Here is a 23,187-nt window from a genome sequence, read left to right as displayed (position 1 = left end):
TTTGCTTTCTTTGTAAACGCTGTCACGGCCGTGTGGTTGTCTTCTAATGAAGATCATTAGTAAAGTTGACACTATTAAGTAAGACATGCTAATAGCCATGGAGAGGAGAGCAGACCAAGCCCTAACACATGGCGATGTAATCACACAGTTCCACGGTTGGTGCAGGCAATTGACCAGGATATAGTCTATTATTGTACACTATTCTCCATATTATAATTATATTTATCACTAATCTTCCAACATTATCATTGGTTGAAGCACTGAATGTGGCAGTTTTCAGAATTAATTAAATCATTGTTTTATTACATTTTTATTGATTTCTTTGTTATTTTACCAGGTAAGTTGACCGAGAAAACATTCTCATTTACAGCAATGACCTGGGGAATAGTTACAGGGGAGAGGAGGGGGATGAATGAGCCAATTGGAAGCTGGGGATGGTTAGGTGGCCATGGTCTATTACAGAGTATTGGCCAACATCCATCCATCAGGGTCAGTCTAGTTCATCAGGGTCGGTCTCGTTCTTCAGGGTCGGTCTCGTTCTTCAGGGTCGGTCTCGTTCTTCAGGGTCGGTCTCGTTCAGCAGGGTCGGTCTCGTTCAGCAGGGTCGGTCTAGTCCATCAGGATCGGTCTAGTCCATCAGGGTCGGTCTTGTTCATCAGGGTCGGTCTTGTTCATCAGGGTCGGTCTTGTCCATCAGGGTCGGTCTAGTCCATCAGGGTCGGTCTAGTCTATCAGGGTCGGTCTAGTCTATCAGGGTCGGTCTTGTTCATCAGGGTCGGTCTTGTTCATCAGGGTCGGTCTAGTCCATCAGGGTCGGTCTTGTTCATCAGGGTCGGTCTTGTTCATCAGGGTCGGTCTAGTACAGAGTGCTGGCCAACATCCATCCATCAGGGACGGTCTAGTCCATCAGGGTCGGTCTAGTCCATCAGGGTCGGTCTAGTCCATCAGGGTCGGTCTTGTTCATCAGGGTCGGTCTTGTTCATCAGGGTCGGTCTTGTTCATCAGGGTCGGTCTAGTCCATCAGGGTCGGTCTAGTCCATCAGGGTCGGTCTAGTTCATCAGGGTCGGTCTAGTCCATCAGGGTCGGTCTAGTCCATCAGGGTCGGTCTAGTCCATCAGGGTCGGTCTAGTCCATCAGGGTCGGTCTAACCTATCAGGGTCGGTCTTGTTCATCAGGGTCGGTCTTGTTCATCAGGGTCGGTCTAGTCCATCAGGGTCGGTCTTGTTCATCAGGGTCGGTCTTGTTCATCAGGGTCGGTCTTGTCCATCAGGGTCGGTCTTGTTCATCAGGGTCGGTCTTGTCCATCAGGGTCTAGTTCAAAGTGCTGCTGTTCTTCTGAATGCCCTCCATGATGTTCCACTGACCTTGGATAACTTCCACCTACTCAGCACTTTGTTTGAGGCAGTCCTTTAGAGCTGACACAACCTCTGGTAATATAACATCTCTGTTCTCCTTGGAGACCTGAGAGAGAGGAGGGAAGGCCGGGGGGGTGAGAAACACACAACCAAAGATGTTTAAGAGATACCATAGCAGCAAGAGCGTAGTGTTCCTGATGGATGGAACCAGATCTAACAGTTAATATCACTAATATTGATCCTGATGGATGGAACCAGATCTAACAGTTAATATCACTAATATTGATCCTGATGGATGGATCCAGATAACACTGTTAATATCACTAATTTTGATCCTGATGGATGGATCTGGTGGATGGATGATTTCATGTTTAATCCCCACCATGCTATACTGTAAGGATAATGGTATCCACCATGCTATACTGTAAATGATAATGGTATCCACCATGCTATACTGTAAAGGATCATGGTATCCACCATGCTATACTGTAAAGGATAATGGTATCCACCATGCTATACTGTAAGGATAATGGTATCCACCATGCTATACTGTAAGTGATAATGGTATCCACCATGCTATACTGTAAGGATAATGGTATCCACCATGATATACTGTAAGGATAATGGTATCCACCATGCTATACTGTAAGGATAATGGTATCCACCATGCTATACTGTAAAGGATAATGGTATCCACCATGCTATACTGTAAAGGATAATGGTACCCACCATGCTATACTGTAAGGATAATGGTATCCACCATGCTATACTGTAAAGGATAATGGTATCCACCATGCTATACTGTAAAGGATAATAGTATCCACCATGCTATACTGTAAGGATAATGGTATCCACCATGCTATACTGTAAATGATAATGGTACCCACCATGCTATACTGTAAAGGATAATGGTATCCACCATGCTTTCCTGTAAAGGATAATGGTATCCACCATGCTATACTGTAAGGATAATGGTATCCACCATGCTATACTGTATAATGGTATCCACCATGCTATACTGTAAATGATAATGGTACCCACCATGCTATACTGTAAAGGATAATGGTATCCACCATGCTTTCCTGTAAAGGATAATGGTATCCACCATGCTATACTGTAAAGGATAATGGTATCCACCATGCTATACTGTAAAGGATAATGGTATCCACCATGATATACTGTAAAGGATAATGGTATCCACCATGCTATACTGTAAAGGATAATGGTATCCACCATGCTATACTGTAAAGGATAATGGTATCCACCATGCTATACTGTAAAGGATGATGGTATCCACCATGGTCTACTGTAAAGGATAATGGTATCCACCATGCTATACTGTAACGGATAATGGTATCCACCATGCTATACTGTAAAGGATAATGGTATCCACCATGCTATACTGTAAAGGATAATGGTATCCACCATGCTATAATGTAAAGGATAATGGTATCCACCATGCTATACTGTAAAGGATAATGGTATCCACCATGCTATACTGTAAGGGATAATGGCATCCACCATGCTATACTGTAAAGGATAATGGCATCCACCATGCTATACTGTAAAGGATAATGGTATCCACCATGCTATACTGTAAAGGATAATGGTATCCACCATGCTATACTGTAAAGGATAATAGTATCCACCATGCTATACTGTAAAGGATAATGGTATCCACCATGCTATACTGTAAAGGATAATGGTACCCACCATGTTATACTGTAAAGGATAATGGTATCCACCATGCTATACTGTGAAAGGATAATGGTATCCACCATGCTATACTGTAAAGGATAATGGTATCCACCATGCTATACTTTAAAGGATAATGATATCCACCATGCTATACTGTAAGTAATGGTATCCACCATGCTATACTGTGAAAGGATAATGGTACCCACCATGCTATACTGTAAAGGATAATGGTATCCACCATGCTATACTGTGAAAGGATAATGGTATCCACCATGCTATACTGTAAAGGATAATGGTATCCACCATGCTATACTTTAAAGGATAATGGTATCCACCATGCTATACTGTAAAGGATAATGGTATCCACCATGCTATACTGTAAAGGATAATGGTATCCACCATGCTATACTTTAAAGGATAATGATATCCACCATGCTATACTGTAAAGGATAATGGTATCCACCATGCTTTCCTGTAAAGGATAATGGTATCCACCATGCTATACTGTAAAGGATAATAGTATCCACCATGCTATACTGTAAAGGATAATGGTATCCACCCTGCATACTGTAAAGGATAATGGTATCCACCATGCTATACTGTAAAGGATAATGGTATCCACCATGCTATACTGTAAAGGATAATGGTATCCACCATGCTATACTGTAAAGGATAATGGTATCCACCATGCTATACTGTAAAGGATAATAGTATCCACCATGCTATACTGTAAAGGATAATGGTATCCACCGTCTGTAAAGGATAATGGTATCCACCGTGCTATACTGTAAAGGATAATGGTATCCACCGTGTACTGTAAAGGATAATGGTATCCACCATGCTATACTGTAAGGATAATGGTACCCACCATGCTATACTGTAAAGGATAATGGTACCCACCATGCTATACTGTAAAGGATAATGGTATCCACCATGTGATACTGTAAAGGATAATGGTATCCACCATGCTATACTGTAAGGATAATGGTATCCACCATGATATACTGTAAAGGATAATAGTATCCACCATGCTATACTGTAAAGGATAATGGTATCCACCATGTGATACTGTAAAGGATAATGGTATCCTCCATGCTATACTGTAAAGGATAATGGTATCCTCCATGCTATACTGTAAAGGATAATGGTATCCACCATGCTATACTGTAAGGATAATGGTATCCACCGTGCTATACTGTAAAGGATAATGGTATCCACCGTGCTATACTGTAAAGGATAATGGTACCCACCGTGCTATACTGTAAAGGATAATGGTACCCACCATGCTATACTGTAAAGGATAATGGTATCCACCATGCTATACTGTAAAGGATAATGGTATCCACCATGCTATACTGTAAGGATAATGGTATCCACCGTGCTATACTGTAAAGGATAATGGTATCCACCATGCTATACTGTAAGGATAATGGTATCCACCATGCTATACTGTAAAGGATAATGGTACCCACCATGCTATACTGTAAAGGATAATGGTATACACCATGTGATACTGTAAAGGATAATGGTATCCACCATGCTATACTGTAAGGATAATGGTATCCACCATGATATACTGTAAAGGATAATAGTATCCACCATGCTATACTGTAGGATAATGGTATCCACCATGTGATACTGTAAAGGATAATGGTATCCACCATGCTATACTGTAATGATAATGGTATCAACCATGCTATACTGTAAAGGATAATGGTACCCACCATGCTATACTGTAAAGGATAATAGTATCCACCATGCTATACTGTAACAGGATAATGGTATCCACCGTGCTATACTGTAAAGGATAATGGTATCCACCGTGATACTGTAAAGGATAATGGTACCCACCATGCTATACTGTAAAGGACAATGGTACCCACCATGCTATACTGTAAAGGATAATAGTATCCACCATGCTATACTGTAAAGGATAATGGTATCCACCATGCTATACTGTAAAGGATAATGGTATCCACCATGCTATACTGTAAGGATAATGGTATCCACCATGCTATACTGTAAAGGATAATGGTATCCACCATGCTATACTGTAAAGGATAATGGTATCCACCATGCTATACTGTTAATAATCCACCATGTTATACTGTAAAGGATAATGGTATCCACCATGCTATACTGTAAATGATAATGGTATCCACCATGCTATACTGTAAAGGATAATGGTATCCAACATTCTTTCCTGTAAAGGATAATGGTATCCACCATGCTATACTGTAAGGATAATGGTATCCACCATGCTATACTGTAAATGATAATGGTATCCACCATGCTATACTGTAAAGGATAATGGTATCCACCATGCTATACTGTAAAGGATAATGGTATCCACCATGCTATACTGTAAAGGATAATGGTATCCACCATGCTATACTGTAAAGGATAATGGTATACATACATACATACATACATACATACATACATACATACAGTGGCTTGCAAAAGTATTCACCCCCCTGGGCATTTTTCCTATTTTGTTGCCTTACAACCTGGAATTAATAGATTTTTGGGGGGTTTGCATCATTTGATTTACACAACATGCCTACCACTTTGAAGATGCAAAATATGTTTTATTGTGAAACAAGCACAAAATATTCACCCCCCCAAAGTCAATACTTGGTAGAGGCACCTTTTGCAGCAATTACAGCTGCAAGTCTCTTGGGGTATGTCTCTATAAGCTTGGCACATCTGGCCCCTGGGATTTTTGCCCAGTCTTCAAGGCAAAACTGCTCCAGCTCCTTCAAGTTGGATGGGTTCCGCTGGTGTATAGCAATCTATAAGTCATGCCACAGATTCTCAATTGGATTGAGGTCTTGGTTTTGACTAGGCCATTCTAAGACATTTAAATGTTTCCCCTTAAACCACACGAGTGTTGCTTTAGCAGTATGCTTCGAGTCATTGTCCTACTGGAAGGTGAACCTCCTTCCCAGTCTCAAATCTCTGGAAGACTGAAACAGGTTTCCCTCAAGAATTTCCTTGTATTTAGCTCCGTTCATCATTCCTTCAATTCTGACCAATTTCCCAGTCCCTGCCGATGAAAAACATCCCCACAGCATGATGCTGTCACCACGCGTCACTGTGGGGATGGTGTTCTTGGGGTGAGGTGTTGGGTTTGCAGCAGACACCAAACGTTTGGCGAACACCAAACGTGTTGGCTTATTTTTTTCTTTAAGCAATGGATTTTCTCTGGCCACTCTTGGCTCCATCCATCTTCCCATCAATTTTAACCATCTTCGCCGTCCCTGCTGAAGAAAAGCAGGCCCAAACCATGATGCTGCCACCACCATGTTTGACAGTGGGGATGGTGTGTTCAGGGTGATGAGCTGTGTTGCTTTTACGCCAAACATAACGTTTTGCATTGTTGCCAAAAAGTTCAATTTTGGTTTCATCTGACCAGAGCACCTTCTTCCACATGTTTGGTGTGTCTCCCAGGTGGCTTGTGGCAAACTTTAAACTACACTTTTTATGGATATCTTTAAGAAATGGCTTTCTTCTTGCCACTCTTCCATAAAGGCCAGATTTGTGACTGATTGTTGTCCTATGGACAGAGTCTCCCACCTCAGCTGTAGATCTCTGCAGTTCATCCAGAGTGATCATGGGCCTCTTGGCTGCATCTCTGATCAGTCTTCTCCTTGTATGAGCTGAAAGTTTAGAGGGACGGCCAGGTGTTGGTAGATTTGCAGTGGTCTGATACTCCTTCCATTTCAATATTATCGCTTGCAAAGTGCTCCTTGGGATGTTTAAAGCTTGGGAAATCTTTTTGTATCCAAATCCGGCTTTAAACTTCTTCACAACAGTATCTCGGACCTGCCTGGTGTGTTCCTTGTTCTTCATGATGCTCTCTGCGCTTTTAACGGACCTCTGAGACTATCACAGTGCAGGTGCATTTATACGGAGACTTGATTACACACAGGTGGATTGTATTTATCATCATTAGTCATTTAGGTCAACATTGGATCATTCAGAGATCCTCACTGAACTTCTGGAGAGAGTTTGCTGCACTGAAAGTAAAGGGGCTGAATAATTTTGCACGCCCAATTTTCAGTTAAAAAGTTTGAAATATCCAATAAATGTCGTTCCACTTCATGATTGTGTCCCACTTGTTGTTGATTCTTCACAAAAAAATACAGTTTTATATCTTTATGTTTGAAGCCTGAAATGTGGCAAAAGGTCGCAAAGTTCAAGGGGGCCGAATACTTTCGCAAGGCACTGTAAGTGGCTCTGGATATGAGCGTCAAATAAATGGCTATAATGTCAAATTATATAAAGGTTAGATGGAAACCTGGTTACTGACATCTAATTATTACTACTGCTGAAAAGCTCCTAAGAACAATTTAACCAGACTCCATAGGGTCATAGACCAATTTAACCAGACTCCATAGGGTCATAGACCAATTTAACCAGACTCCATAGGGTCATAGACCAATTTAACCAGACTCCATAGGGCCATAGACCAATTTAACCAGACTCCACAGGGTCATAGACCAATTTAACCAGACTCCATAGGGCCCGAGAACAATTTAACCAGACTCCATAGGGTCATAGACCAATTTAACCAGACTCCATAGGGTCATAGACCAATTTAACCAGACTCCATAGGGTCATAGACCAATTTAACCAGACTCCATAGGGTCATAGACCAATTTAACCAGACTCCATAGGGTCATAGACCAATTTAACCAGACTCCATAGGGTCATAGACCAATTTAACCAGACTCCATAGGGTCATAGACCAATTTAACCAGACTCCCTCCATAGGGTCATAGACCAATTTAACCAGACTCCATAGGGTCATAGACCAATTTAACCAGACTCCATAGGGTCATAGACCAATTTAACCAGACTCCATAGGGCCATAGACCAATTTAACCAGACTCCACAGGGTCATAGACCAATTTAACCAGACTCCACAGGGTCATAGACCAATTTAACCAGACTCCATAGGGTCATAGACCAATTTAACCAGACTCCATAGGGTCATAGACCAATTTAACCAGACTCCACAGGGTCATAGACCAATTTAACCAGACTCCATAGGGTCATAGACCAATTTAACCAGACTCCATAGGGTCATAGACCAATTTAACCAGACTCCATAGGGTCATAGACCAATTTAACCAGACTCCATAGGGTCATAGACCAATTTAACCAGACTCCCTCCATAGGGTCATAGACCAATTTAACCAGACTCCATAGGGTCATCGACCAATTTAACCAGACTCCATAGGGCCATAGACCAATTTAACCAGACTCCATAGGGTCATAGACCAATTTAACCAGACTCCATAGGGTCATAGACCAATTTAACCAGACTCCATAGGGTCTGAGAACAATTTAACCAGACAGACTCCATAGGGTCTGACACCATACAGTCTGTGCAGTAGGCTGAACATTTGACGTCCCTACAAGGAGGCAGGTAAGATTAGATAAATACAGAGAGTGGGATTATTTGTATATTTGTATGTGTGTGTGTGTGTGTGTGTGTGTGTGTGTGTGTGTGCGTGCGTGACGTGCGTGCGTGCGTGCGTGCGTGCGTGCGTGCGTGCGTGAGAATGTACTCACAGTGAAGACAGTGACGTCCGTCCTGGTCCGTATCTCCTCCACGAAACCCAGTGGTTTTCCTGAAGGGAGGGGTATAGTCCCCAGGACAGAGAAGACTGGAGAGTCCAGGGTCTGTCTGACTGACCTGATGAACGCCTGGCTGAACAGCTCCATTTTACCAACCTCATCAATGATGAACACCTGATGGTTGCTACTGCATGAAGAGTCAAGCTAAAACACAGAGAAAGAGAGTGAGGTTAGAGACAACATCACTCACCACAAAAAACAACAACTATATGGTTGATATACTAGAGCTGCTGTGGGCCTACTCTACTCTACTCTCAGAGCTGCTGTGGGCCTACTCTACTCTACTCTCAGAGCTGCTGTGGGCCTACTCTACTCTCAGAGCTGCTGTGGGCCTACTCTACTCTACTCTCAGAGCTGCTGTGGGCCTACTCTACTCTACTCTCAGAGCTGCTGTGGGCCTACTCTACTCTCAGAGCTGCTGTGGGCCTACTCTACTCTACTCTCAGAGCTGCTGTGGGCCTACTCTACTCTACTCTCAGAGCTGCTGTGGGCCTACTCTACTCTACTCTCAGAGCTGCTGTGGGCCTACTCTACTCTACTCTCAGAGCTGCTGTGGGCCTACTCTACTCTACTCTCAGAGCTGCTGTGGGCCTACTCTACTCCACTACAAGAGCTGCTGTGGGCCTACTCTACTCTACTACCAGAGCTGCTGTGGGCCTACTCTACTCTACTACCAGAGCTGCTGTGGGCCTACTCTACTCTACGAGCTGCTGTGGGCCTACTCTACTCTACTCTAAGAGCTGCTGTGGGCCTACTCTACTCTACTCTCAGAGCTGCTGTGGGCCTACTCTACTCTACTCTCAGAGCTGCTGTGGGCCTACTCTACTCTACTCTACTCTCAGAGCTGCTGTGGGCCTACTCTACTCTACTCTCAGAGCTGCTGTGGGCCTACTCTACTCTACTCTCAGAGCTGCTGTGGGCCGACTCTACTCTCAGAGCTGCTGTGGGCCTACTCTACTGTACTCTCAGAGCTGCTGTGGGCCTACTCTACTCTACTCTCAGAGCTGCTGTGGGCCTACTCTACTCTACTCTCAGAGATGCTGTGGGCCTACTCTACTCTACTCTCAGAGCTGCTGTGGGCCTACTCTACTCTAAGAGCTGCTGTGGGCCTACTCTACTCTACTCTCAGAGCTGCTGTGGGCCTACTCTACTCTACTCTCAGAGCTGCTGTGGGCCTACTCTACTCTACTCTCAGAGCTGCTGTGGGCCTACTCTACTCTACTCTAAGAGCTGCTGTGGGCCTACTCTACTCTCAGAGCTGATGTGGGCCTACTCTACTCTACTCCCAGAGCTGATGTGGGCCTACTCTACTCTACTCTACTCTACTCTCAGAGCTGCTGTGGGCCTACTCTACTCTCAGAGCTGATGTGGGCCTACTCTACTCTACTCTAAGAGCTGCTGTGGGCCTACTCTACTCTACTCTCAGAGCTGCTGTGGGCCTACTCTACTCTACTCTCAGAGCTGCTGTGGGCCTACTCTACTCTACTCTAAGGGCTGCTGTGGGCCTACTCTACTCTACTCTCAGAGCTGATGTGGGCCTACTCTACTCTACTCTACTCTCAGGGCTGCTGTGGGCTGACTCTACTCTACTCTCAGAGCTGCTGTGGGCCTACTCTACTCTCAGAGCTGATGTGGGCCTACTCTACTCTACTCTACTCTACTCTCAGAGCTGTTGTGGGCCTACTCTACTCTAAGAGCTGCTGTGGGCCTACTCTACTCTACTCTCAGAGCTGCTGTGGGCCTACTCTACTCTAATCTCAGAGCTGCTGTGGGCCTACTCTACTCCACTACAAGAGCTGCTATGGGCCTACTCTACTCTACTCTCAGAGCTGCTGTGGGCCTACTCTACTCTACTCTACTCTCAGAGCTGCTGTGGGCCTACTCTACTCTACTCTCAGAGCTGCTGTGGGCCTACTCTACTCTCAGAGCTGCTGTGGGCCGACTCTACTCTCAGAGCTGATGTGGGCCTACTCTACTCTACTCTCAGAGCTGCTGTGGGCCTACTCTACTCTACTCTCAGAGCTGCTGTGGGCCGACTCTACTCTCAGAGCTGCTGTGGGCCTACTCTACTCTACTCTACTCTCAGAGCTGCTGTGGGCCTACTCTACTCTCAGAGCTGATGTGGGCCTACTCTACTCTACTCTACTCTCAGAGCTGATGTGGGCCTACTCTACAACTAGAGCTGCTGTGGGCCTACTCTACTCTACTCTCAGAGCTGCTGTGGAGCTGATGTGGGCCTACAGAGCTGATGTGGGCCTACTCTACTCTACTCTACTCTCAGAGCTGATGTGGGCCTAAAACTAGAGCTGCTGTGGGCCTACTCTACTCTACTCTCAGAGCTGCTGTGAGCTGATGTGGGCCTACTCTAAACTAGAGCTGCTGTGGGCCTACTCTACTCTACTCTCAGAGCTGCTGTGGGCCTACTCTACTCTCAGAGCTGCTGTGGGCCGACTCTACTCTCAGAGCTGCTGTGGGCCTACTCTACAACTAGAGCTGCTGTGGGCCTACTCTACTCTACTCTCAGAGCTGCTGTGGGCCTACTCTACTCTCAGAGCTGCTGTGGGCCGACTCTACTCTAAGAGCTGCTGTGGGCCTCCTCTACTCTACTCTCAGAGCTGCTGTGGGCCTACTCTACTCTACTCTCAGAGCTGCTGTGGGCCTACTCTACTCTACTCTACTCTCAGAGCTGCTGTGGGCCTACTCTACTCTCAGAGCTGATGTGGGCCTACTCTACTCTACTCTACTCTACTCTACTCTACTCTCAGAGCTGATGTGGGCCTACTCTACTCTACTCTACTCTACTCTCAGAGCTGATGTGGGCCTACTCTACTCTACTCTACTCTCAGAGCTGCTGTGGGCCTGCTCCACTCTACTCTCAGAGCTGCTGTGGGCCTACTCTACTCTACTCTACTCTCAGAGCTGCTGTGGGCCTACTCTACTCTACTCTACTCTCAGAGCTGCTGTGGGCCTGCTCTACTCTACTCTCAGAGCTGCTGTGGGCCTACTCTACTCTACTCTCAGAGCTGCTGTGGGCCTACTCTACTCTACTCTCAGAGCTGCTGTGGGCCTACTCTACTCTACTCTCAGAGCTGCTGTGGGCCTACTCTACTCTACTACCAGAGCTGCTGTGGGCCTACTCTACTCTACGAGCTGCTGTGGGCCTACTCTACTCTACTCTCAGAGCTGCTGTGGGCCTACTCTACTCTACTCTCAGAGCTGCTGTGGGCCTACTCTACTCTACTCTCAGAGCTGCTGTGGGCCTACTCTACTCTACTCTAAGAGCTGCTGTGGGCCTACTCTACTCTCAGAGCTGCTGTGGGCCGACTCTACTCTCAGAGCTGCTGTGGGCCTACTCTACTTTACTCTCAGAGCTGCTGTGGGCCTACTCTACTCTACTCTCAGAGCTGCTGTGGGCCTACTCTACTCTACTCTCAGAGCTGCTGTGGGCCTATCACTCTACTCTACTCTCAGAGCTGCTGTGGGCCTACTCTACTCTAAGAGCTGCTGTGGGCCTACTCTACTCTACTCTCAGAGCTGCTGTGGGCCTACTCTAACTCTCAGAGCTGCTGTGGGCCTACTCTACTCTACTCTCAGAGCTGCTGTGGGCCTACTCTACTCTACTCTATCAGAGCTGCTGTGGGCCTACTCTACTCTCAGAGCTGATGTGGGCCTACTCTACTCTACTCTCAGAGCTGATGTGGGCCTACTCTACAACTAGAGCTGCTGTGGGCCTACTCTACTCTACTCTCAGAGCTGCTGTGGGCCTACTCTACTCTAAGAGCTGCTGTGGGCCTACTCTACTCTACTCTCAGAGCTGCTGTGGGGCTACTCTACTCTACTCTCAGAGCTGCTGTGGGACTACTCTACTCTACTCTCAGAGCTGCTGTGGGCCTACTCTACTCTACTCTCAGAGCTGCTGTGGGCCTACTCTACTCTACTCTCAGAGCTGCTGTGGGCCTACTCTACTCTCAGAGCTGCTGTGGGCCGACTCTACTCTCAGAGCTGCTGTGGGCCTACTCTACTCTACTCTCAGAGCTGCTGTGGGCCTACTCTACTCTACTCTACTCTCAGAGCTGCTGTGGGCCTACCCTACTCTACTCTCAGAGCTGCTGTGGGCCTACTCTACTCTACTCTCAGAGCTGCTGTGGGCCTACTCTACTCTAAGAGCTGCTGTGGGCCTACTCTCTACTCTCAGAGCTGCTGTGGGCCTACACTCTACTCTCAGAGCTGCTGTGGGCCTAAATCTACTCTACTCTCAGAGCTGCTGTGGGCCTAAAATCACTCTACTCTACCAGAGCTGCTGTGGGCCTACATCTCAGAGCTGAGGGGCCTAAATCAGAGCTGATGTGGGCCTACTCTACAACCCTGACTCTATACTCCCAGAGCTGATGTGGGCCTAATCACTCTACGAGCCCTGTGGGCCTGCTCTATCTACCTCAGAGCTGATGTGGGCCTACTCACTCTAAGAGCTACTCTACTACCAGGGCTGCTGTGGGCCTACACTCTAGAGCTGATGTGGGCCTACTCTAACTCTACTCCCAGGGCTGCTGTGGGCTGACTCTACTCTCAGAGCTGCTGTGGGCCTAGGAGCTGAAACTCTACTCTCAGAGCTGATGTGGGCCTACTCTACAACCTGAGCTGCTGTGGGCCTCACTGCTTACTCTACTCCCAGAGCTGATGTGGGCCTAAATCTACTCTCAGAGCTGCTGTGGGCCTACTCTACTCTACTCTCAGAGCTGATCCTGCTCTCTACTCTGACTACCAGGGCTGCTGTCACTGCTCTACTCTACCTCAGAGCTGATGTGGAAAATCACTGCTCTCTACCCTGACATCAGAGCTGTTGTGGGCCTACTCACTCTACTCTCAGAGCTGCTGTGGGCCTACTCTACTCTACTCTCAGAGCTGCTGTGGGCCTACTCTACTCTACTCTCAGAGCTGCTGTGGGCCTACTCTACTCTACTCAGAGCTGCTGGGGCCTATCACTGCTCTCAGAGCTGCTGTGGGCCTACTGACATGAGCTGCTGTGGGCCTCACTGCTCTCTCAGAGCTGCTGTGGGCCTGACACTCTCAGAGCTGCTGGAAAACTCTACTCTCAGAGCTGCTGTGGGCCTACTCTGCTCTACTCTCAGACTGCTGTGGAAAATCTCAGAGCTGCTGTGGGCCTACTCTACCCTGACTGCTGTGGGCCTAAATCTACTCTCAGAGCTGCTGTGGGCCTAATCTACTCTACTCTCAGACCTGCTGTGGGCCTACATCCACTACAAGAGCTGCTAAAACTCAAGAGCTGCTGTGGGCCTACTCTACCTACTACAGAACTGCTCTGGGCCTATCACTCTACTCACGACCCTGTGGGCCTACTCTACTCTACTACCAGAGCTGAAAATACAGAGCTGCTGTGGGCCTACTCTACTCTACTACCAGAACTGCTGTGGGCCTACATCTCAGAGCTGCTGTGGGCCTAAACTACCAGAGCTGCTGTGGGCCTGCTCTACTCTACTACCAGAGCTGCTGTGGGCCTACTCTGCTCTACTACCAGAGCTGCTGTGGGCCTACTCTACTCTACTACCAGAGCTGCTGTGGGCCTACTCACTCTACTCTACCTCAGAGCTGCTGTGGGCCTAAATCACTGCTGTGGGCCTACTCTACTTTACCTGAGCTGCTGAGGGCCTAAACTCTACTACCAGAGCTGCTGTGGGCCTACTCTACTCTACTACCAGAGCTGCTGGGGCCTATCACTCTACTCTACTCTCAGAGCTGCTGTGGGCCTACTCTACTACCAGAGCTGCTGTGGGCCTACTCTACTCTACTCTCAGAGCTGAGGAAAATCTACTGCTCAGACCTGATGTGGGCCTATCACTGACTCTACTCTCAGAGCTGATGTGGGCCTAAATCTCAGAGCTGCTGTGGGCCTACTCTACTCTACTCTCAGAGCTGATGTGGGCACTCTACTCTACTCTCAGAGCTGCTGTGGGCCTCACTCTACAACTGACTGCTGTGGGCCTAAACTACTAGGGCTGCTGTGGGCCTACTCTACTCTACTACTAGGGCTGCTGTGGGCCTAATCTACTACTAGGGCTGCTGTGGGCCTACTCTACTCTACTACTAGGGCTGCTGTGGGCCTAAACTCAGGGCTGCCGTGGGCCTACTCTACCTACTCTCAGAGCTGATGTGGGCCTAAACTCTATCAGAGCTGCTGTGGGCCTACTCTACCTGACTAGGGCTGCTGTGGGCCTAACTCTACTACTAGGGCTGCTGTGGGCCTACTCTACTCTACCCAGGGCTGCTGTGGGCCTACTCTACTCTACTACCAGGGCTGCTGTGGGCCTACTCTACTCTACTACTAGGGCTGCTGTGGGCCTATCACTCTACTACCAGGGCTGCTGTGGGCCTACTCTACTACCAGAGAATGAGAGTGCAAAGCTGTCATCAAGGCAAATGGTGGCTACTTTGAAGAATGTCAAATATATATTGATTCCTTAACACTGTTGGTTACTAAACTCCATATGTGTTATGTCATCGTTTTGATGTCTTCACTGTTATTCTACAATGTTGAAAATAGTAAAAAATAAAGAAAAACCCTGGAATGAGTAGGTGTCCAAACTTTCGACTGGTGCTGAATGAGGAAGATCACTGCTCACGACCCTGACATGAGGAAAATCACTGCTCACGACCCTGACATGAGGAAAATCACTGCTCACGACCCTGACATGAGGAAAATCACTGCTCACGACCCTGACATGAGGAAGATCACTGCTCACGACCCTGACATGAGGAAAATCACTGCTCACGACCCTGACATAGGAGGAAAATCACTGCTCACGACCCTGACATAGGAGGAAAATCACTGTTCACGACCCTGACATGAGGAAAATCACTGCTCACGACCCTGACATGAGGAAAATCACTGCTCACGACCCTGACATGAGGAAAATCACTGCTCACGACCCTGACATGAGGAAAATCACTGCTCACGACCCGGACAAGGAGGAAAATCACTGCCCACGACCCTGACATAGGAAATCACTGCTCACGACCCTGACATAGGAGGAAAATCACTGCTCACGACCCTGACATAGGAAATCACTGCTCACGACCCTGACATAGGAGGAAAATCACTGCTCACGACCCTGACATAGGAGGAAAATCACTGCTCACGACCCTGACATGAGGAAAATCACTGCTCACAACCCTGACATGAGGAAAAATCACTGCTCACGACCCTGACATAGGAGGAAAATCACTGCTCACGACCCTGACATGAGGAAAATCACTGCTCACGACCCTGACATAGGAGGAAAATCACTGCTCACGACCCTGACATAGGAGGAAAAATCACTGCTCACGACCCTGACATAGGAGGAAAATCACTGCTCACGACCCTGACATAGGAGGAAAATCACTGTTCACGACCCTGACATGAGGAAAATCACTGCTCACGACCCTGACATAGGAGGAAAATCACTGCTCACGACCCTGACATAGGAGGAAAATCACTGCTCACGACCCTGACATAGGAAATCACTGCTCACGACCCTGACATAGGAGGAAAATCACTGCTCACGACCCTGACATAGGAGGAAAATCACTGCTCACGACCCTGACATGAGGGGTCCTAAGGGGTCACTGCTCAGTTGGTAGAGCATGGCGCTTGTAACGCCAGGGTAGTGGGTTCAATTCATGGGACCAATCACTGAATGTATGCACACATGACTGAAGTCGCTTTGGATAAAAGCGTCCGCTAAATGGCATATATATTAGGAAAATCACTGCTCACGACCCTGACATGAGGAAAATCACTGCTCACGACCCTGAGATAGGAGGAAAATCACTGCTCACGACCCTGACATAGGAGGAAAATCACTGCTCACGACCCTGACATGGAGGAAAATCACTGCTCACGACCCTGACATGAGGAAAATCACTGCTCACGACCCTGACATGAGGAAAATCACTGCTCACGACCCTGACATAGGAGGAAAATCACTGCTCACGACCCTGACATGAGGAAAATCACTGCTCACGACCCTGACATGAGGAAAATCACTGCTCACGACCCTGACATAGGAGGAAAATCACTGCTCACGACCCTGACATGAGGAAAATCACTGCTCACGACCCTGACATGAGGAAAATCACTGCTCACGACCCTGACATAGGAGGAAAATCACTGCTCACGACCCTGACATGAGGAAAATCACTGCTCACGACCTGACATGAGAAAATCACTGCTCACGACCCTGACAAAGGAGGAAAATCACTGCTCACGACCCTGACATGAGGAAAATCACTGCTCACGACCCTGACATGAGGAAAATCACTGCTCACGACCCTGACATAGGAGGAAAATCACTGCTCACGACCCTGACATAGGAGGAAAATCACTGCTCACGACCCTGACATAGGAGGAAAATCACTGCTCACGACCCTGACATAGGAGGAAAATCACTGCTCACGACCCTGACATGAGGAAAATCACTGCTCACGACCCTGACATAGGAGGAAAATCACTGCTCACGACCCTGACATGAGGAAAATCACTGCTCACGACCCTGACATGAGGAAAATCACTGCTCACGACCCTGACATAGGAGGAAAATCACTGCTCACGACCCTGACATGAGGAAAATCACTGCTCACGACACTGACATAGGAGGAAAATCACTGCTCACGACCCTGACATGAGGAAAATCACTGCTCACGACCCTGACATGAGGAAAATCACTGCTCACGACCCTGACATGAGGAAAATCACTGCTCACGACCCTGACATGAGGAAAATCACTGCTCACGACCCTGACATGAGGAAAATCACTGCTCACGACCCTGACATAGGAGGAAAATCACTGCTCACGACCCTGACATGAGGAAAATCACTGCTCACGACCCTGACATGAGGAAAATCACTGCTCACGACCCTGACATGAGGAAAATCACTGCTCACGACCCTGACATAGGAGGAAAATCACTGCTCATGACCCTGACATGAGGAAAATCACTGCTCACGACCCTGACATGAGGAAAATCACTGCTCACGACCTGACATGAGGAAAATCACTGCTCACGACCCTGACATGAGGAAAATCACTGCTCACGACCCTGACATGAGGAAAATCACTGCTCATGACCCTGACATGAGGAAAATCACTGCTCACGACCCTGACATGAGGAAAATCACTGCTCACGACCCTGACATAGGAGGAAAATCACTGCTCATGACCCTGACATGAGGAAAATCACTGCTCACGACCCTGACATAGGAGGAAAATCACTGCTCATGACCCTGACATGAGGAAAATCACTGCTGACGACCCTGACATGGAGAAAAATCACTGCTCACGACCCTGACATAGGAGGAAGATCACTGCTCACGACCCTGACATAGGAAATCACTGCTCACGACCCTGACATAGGAAATCACTGCTCACGACCCTGACATAGGAGGAAAATCACTGCTCACGACCCTGACATAGGAGGAAAATCACTGCTCACGACCCTGACATGAGGAAAATCACTGCTCACGACCCTGACATAGGAAATCACTGCTCACGACCCTGACATAGGAGGAAAATCACTGCTCACGACCCTGACATAGGAGGAAAATCACTGCTCACGACCCTGACATGAGGAAAATCACTGCTTACGACCCTGACATGAGGAAAATCACTGCTCACGACCCTGACATGAGGAAAATCACTGCTCACGACCCTGACATAGGAGGAAAATCACTGCTCACGACCCTGACATGAGGAAAATCACTGCTCACGACCCTGACATGAGGAAAATCACTGCTCACGACCCTGACATAGGAGGAAAATCACTGCTCACGACCCTGACATAGGAGGAAAATCACTGCTCACGACCCTGACATGAGGAAAATCACTGCTTACGACCCTGACATGAGGAAAATCACTGCTCACGACCCTGACATAGGAAAAATCACTGCACACGACCCTGACATAGGAGGAAAATCACTGCTCACGACCCTGACATGAGGAAAATCACTGCTCAAGACCCTGACATGAGGAAAATCACTGCTCACGACCCTGACATGAGGAAAATCACTGCTCACGACCCTGACATGAGGAAAATCACTGCTCACGACCCGGACATAGGAGGAAGATCACTGCTCACGACCCTGACATGAGGAAGATCACTGCTCACGACCCTGACATGAGGAAAATCACTGCTCACGACCCTGACATGAGGAAAATCACTGCTCACGACCCTGACATAGGAGGAAAATCACTGCTCACGACCCTGACATGAGGAAGATCACTGCTCACGACCCTGACATAGGAGGAAAATCACTGCTCACGACCCTGACATGAGGAAAATCACTGCTCACGACCCTGACATAGGAGGAAAATCACTGCTCACGACCCTGACATGAGGAAAATCACTGCTCACGACCCTGACATGAGGAAAATCACTGCTCAAGACCCTGACATGAGGAAAATCACTGCTCACGACCCTGACATGAGGAAAATCACTGCTCACGACCCTGACATGAGGAAAATCACTGCTCACGACCCTGACATGAGGAAAATCACTGCTCACGACCCTGACATGAGGAAAATCACTGCTCACGACCCTGACATGAGGAAGATCACTGCTCACGACCCTGACATGAGGAAAATCACTGCTCACGACCCTGACATGAGGAAAATCACTGCTCACGACCCTGACATAGGAGGAAAATCACTGCTCATGACCCTGACATAGGAAATCACTGCTCACGACCCTGACATGAGGAAAATCACTGCTCACGACCCTGACATGAGGAAAATCACTGCTCACGACCCTGACATAGGAGGAAAATCACTGCTCACGACCCTGACATGAGGAAGAAAATCACTGCTCACGACCCTGACATGAGGAAAATCACTGCTCACGACCCTGACATGAGGAAAATCACTGCTCACGACCCTGACATGAGGAAAATCACTGCTCAAGACCCTGACATGAGGAAAATCACTGCTCACGACCCTGACATGAGGAAAATCACTGCTCACGACCCTGACATAGGAGGAAAATCACTGCTCACGACCCTGACATGAGGAAAATCACTGCTCACGACCCTGACATGAGGAAAATCACTGCTCACGACCCTGACATGAGGAAGATCACTGCTCACGACCCTGACATGAGGAAAATCACTGCTCACGACCCTGACATGAGGAAGATCACTGCTCACGACCCTGACATGAGGAAAATCACTGCTCACGACCCTGACATAGGAGGAAAATCACTGCTCACGACCCTGACATAGGAGGAAAATCACTGCTCACGACCCTGACATAGGAAATCACTGCTCACGACCCTGACATAGGAGGAAAATCACTGCTCACGACCCTGACATAGGAGGAAAATCACTGCTCACGACCCTGACATGAGGAAAATCACTGCTCACGACCCTGACATAGGAGGAAAATCACTGCTCACGACCCTGACATAGGAGGAAAATCACTGCTCACGACCCTGACATAGGAGGAAAATCACTGCTCACGACCCTGACATAGGAGGAAAATCACTGCTCACGACCCTGACATAGGAGGAAAATCACTGCTCACGACCCTGACATGAGGAAAAAATCACTGCTCACGACCCTGACATGAGGAAAATCACTGCTCACGACCCTGACATGAGGAAAATCACTGCTCACGACCCTGACATGAGGAAAATCACTGCTCACGACCCTGACATGAGGAAGATCACTGCTCACGACCCTGACATGAGGAAAATCACTGCTCACGACCCTGACATAGGAGGAAAATCACTGCTCACGACCCTGACATGAGGAAAATCACTGCTCACGACCCTGACATGAGGAAAATCACTGCTCACGACCCTGACATGAGGAAAATCACTGCTCACGACCCTGACATAGGAGGAAAATCACTGCTCACGACCCTGACATAGGAGGAAAATCACTGCTCACGACCCTGACATAGGAGGAAAATCACTGCTCACGACCCTGACATGAGGAAAATCACTGCTCACGACCCTGACATAGGAGGAAAATCACTGCTCACGACCCTGACATAGGAGGAAAATCACTGCTCACGACCCTGACATAGGAGGAAAATCACTGCTCACGACCCTGACATGAGGAAAATCACTGCTCACGACCCTGACATGAGGAAAATCACTGCTCACGACCCTGACATGAGGAAAATCACTGCTCACGACCCTGACATAGGAGGAAAATCACTGCTCACGACCCTGACATGAGGAAAATCACTGCTCACGACCCTGACATGAGGAAAATCACTGCTCACGACCCTGACATAGGAGGAAGATCACTGCTCACGACCCTGACATGAGGAAAATCACTGCTCACGACCCTGACATAGGAGGAAAATCACTGCTCACGACCCTGACATGAGGAAAATCACTGCTCACGACCCTGACATGAGGAAAATCACTGCTCACGACCCTGACATGAGGAAAATCACTGCTCACGACCCTGACATATGAGGAAAATCACTGCTCACGACCCTGACATAGGAGGAAAATCACTGCTCACGACCTGACATGAGGAAAATCACTGCTCACGACCCTGACATGAGGAAAATCACTGCTCACGACCCTGACATAGGAGGAAAATCACTGCTCACGACCCTGACATGGAGGAAAATCACTGCTCACGACCCTGACATAGGAGGAAAATCACTGCTCACGACCCTGACATAGGAGGAAAATCACTGCTCACGACCCTGACATAGGAGGAAAATCACTGCTCACGACCCTGACATGAGGAAAATCACTGCTCACGACCCTGACATGAGGAAAATCACTGCTCACACCCTGACATAGGAGGAAAATCACTGCTCACGACCCTGACATGAGGAAAATCACTGCTCACGACCCTGACATGAGGAAAATCACTGCTCACGACCCTGACATAGGAGGAAAATCACTGCTCACGACCCTGACATGAGGAAAATCACTGCTCACGACCCTGACATGGAGGAAAATCACTGCTCACGACCCTGACATGAGGAAAATCACTGCTCACGACCCTGACATGAGGAAAATCACTGCTCACGACCCTGACATGAGGAAAATCACTGCTCACGACCCTGACATAGGAGGAAAATCACTGCTCACGACCCTGACATGAGGAAAATCACTGCTCACGACCCTGACATGAGGAAAATCACTGCTCACGACCCTGACATGAGGAAGATCACTGCTCACGACCCTGACATAGGAGGAAAATCACTGCTCACGACCCTGACATAGGAGGAAAATCACTGCTCACGACCCTGACATAGGAGGAAAATCACTGCTCACGACCCTGACATGAGGAAAATCACTGCTCACGACCCTGACATAGGAGGAAAATCACTGCTCACGACCCTGACATGAGGAAAATCACTGCTCACGACCCTGACATGAGGAAGATCACTGCTCACGACCCTGACATGAGGAAAATCACTGCTCACGACCCTGACATGAGGAAAATCACTGCTCACGACCCTGACATGAGGAAAATCACTGCTCACGACCCTGACATGAGGAAAATCACTGCTCACGACCCTGACATGAGGAAGATCACTGCTCACGACCCTGACATGAGGAAAATCACTGCTCACGACCCTGACATAGGAGGAAAATCACTGCTCACGACCCTGACATGAGGAAAATCACTGCTCACGACCCTGACATGAGGAAAATCACTGCTCACGACCCTGACATGAGGAAGATCACTGCTCACGACCCTGACATGAGGAAAATCACTGCTCACGACCCTGACATGAGGAAGATCACTGCTCACGACCCTGACATGAGGAAGATCACTGCTCACGACCCTGAGATAGGAGGAAAATCACTGCTCACGACCCTGACATGAGGAAAATCACTGCTCACGACCCTGACATGAGGAAAATCACTGCTCACGACCCTGACATGAGGAAGATCACTGCTCACGACCCTGACATAGGAGGAAAATCACTGCTCACGACCCTGACATAGGAGGAAAATCACTGCTCACGACCCTGACATAGGAGGAAAATCACCGCTCACGACCCTGACATGAGGAAAATCACTGCTTACGACCCTGACATGAGGAAAATCACTGCTTACGACCCTGACATGAGGAAAATCACTGCTTACGACCCTGACATAGGAGGAAGATCACTGCTCACGACCCTGACATGAGGAAAATAACTGCTCACGACCCTTACATAGGAGGAAAATCACTGCTCACGACCCTGACATAGGAAATCACTGCTCACGACCCTGACATAGGAGGAAAATCACTGCCCACGACCCTGACATAGGAGGAAAATCACTGCTCACGACCCTGACATGAGGAAAATCACTGCTCACGACCCTGACATGAGGAAAATCACTGCTCACGACCCTGACATGAGGAAAATCACTGCTCACGACCCTGACATAGAGGAAAATCACTGCTCACGACCCTGACATAGGAGGAAAATCACTGCTCACGACCCTGACATGGAGGAAAATCACTGC

General features: G+C 47.9%; 1 protein-coding gene across 2 annotated transcripts in view; it reads right to left on the bottom strand.

The window, feature by feature from the left end:
* Positions 1–282: 282 nt before the first annotated feature.
* The window catches only part of ntpcr (nucleoside-triphosphatase, cancer-related), a 39,212-nt gene continuing 16,307 nt past the window's right edge, over positions 283–23,187 (bottom strand). For both annotated transcript variants that reach the window (XM_052497007.1, XM_052496997.1), the window contains exons 4-5: positions 8,638–8,847; positions 283–1,462 (exon numbers count right to left, since the gene is read on the bottom strand). In XM_052497007.1, the coding sequence (XP_052352967.1) occupies positions 1,382–1,462; positions 8,638–8,847 (291 nt within the window). In that variant the 3' untranslated portion in view covers positions 283–1,381. The remainder of the gene's footprint in view (positions 1,463–8,637; positions 8,848–23,187) is intronic.

This window comes from Oncorhynchus keta, chromosome 3 (assembly GCF_023373465.1).
Source record: "Oncorhynchus keta strain PuntledgeMale-10-30-2019 chromosome 3, Oket_V2, whole genome shotgun sequence".
NCBI classification, from domain to species: domain Eukaryota; kingdom Metazoa; phylum Chordata; class Actinopteri; order Salmoniformes; family Salmonidae; genus Oncorhynchus; species Oncorhynchus keta.
Note: the sequence above shows the minus strand (reverse complement) of the source record. Positions and strands in the feature narration are given on the sequence as shown.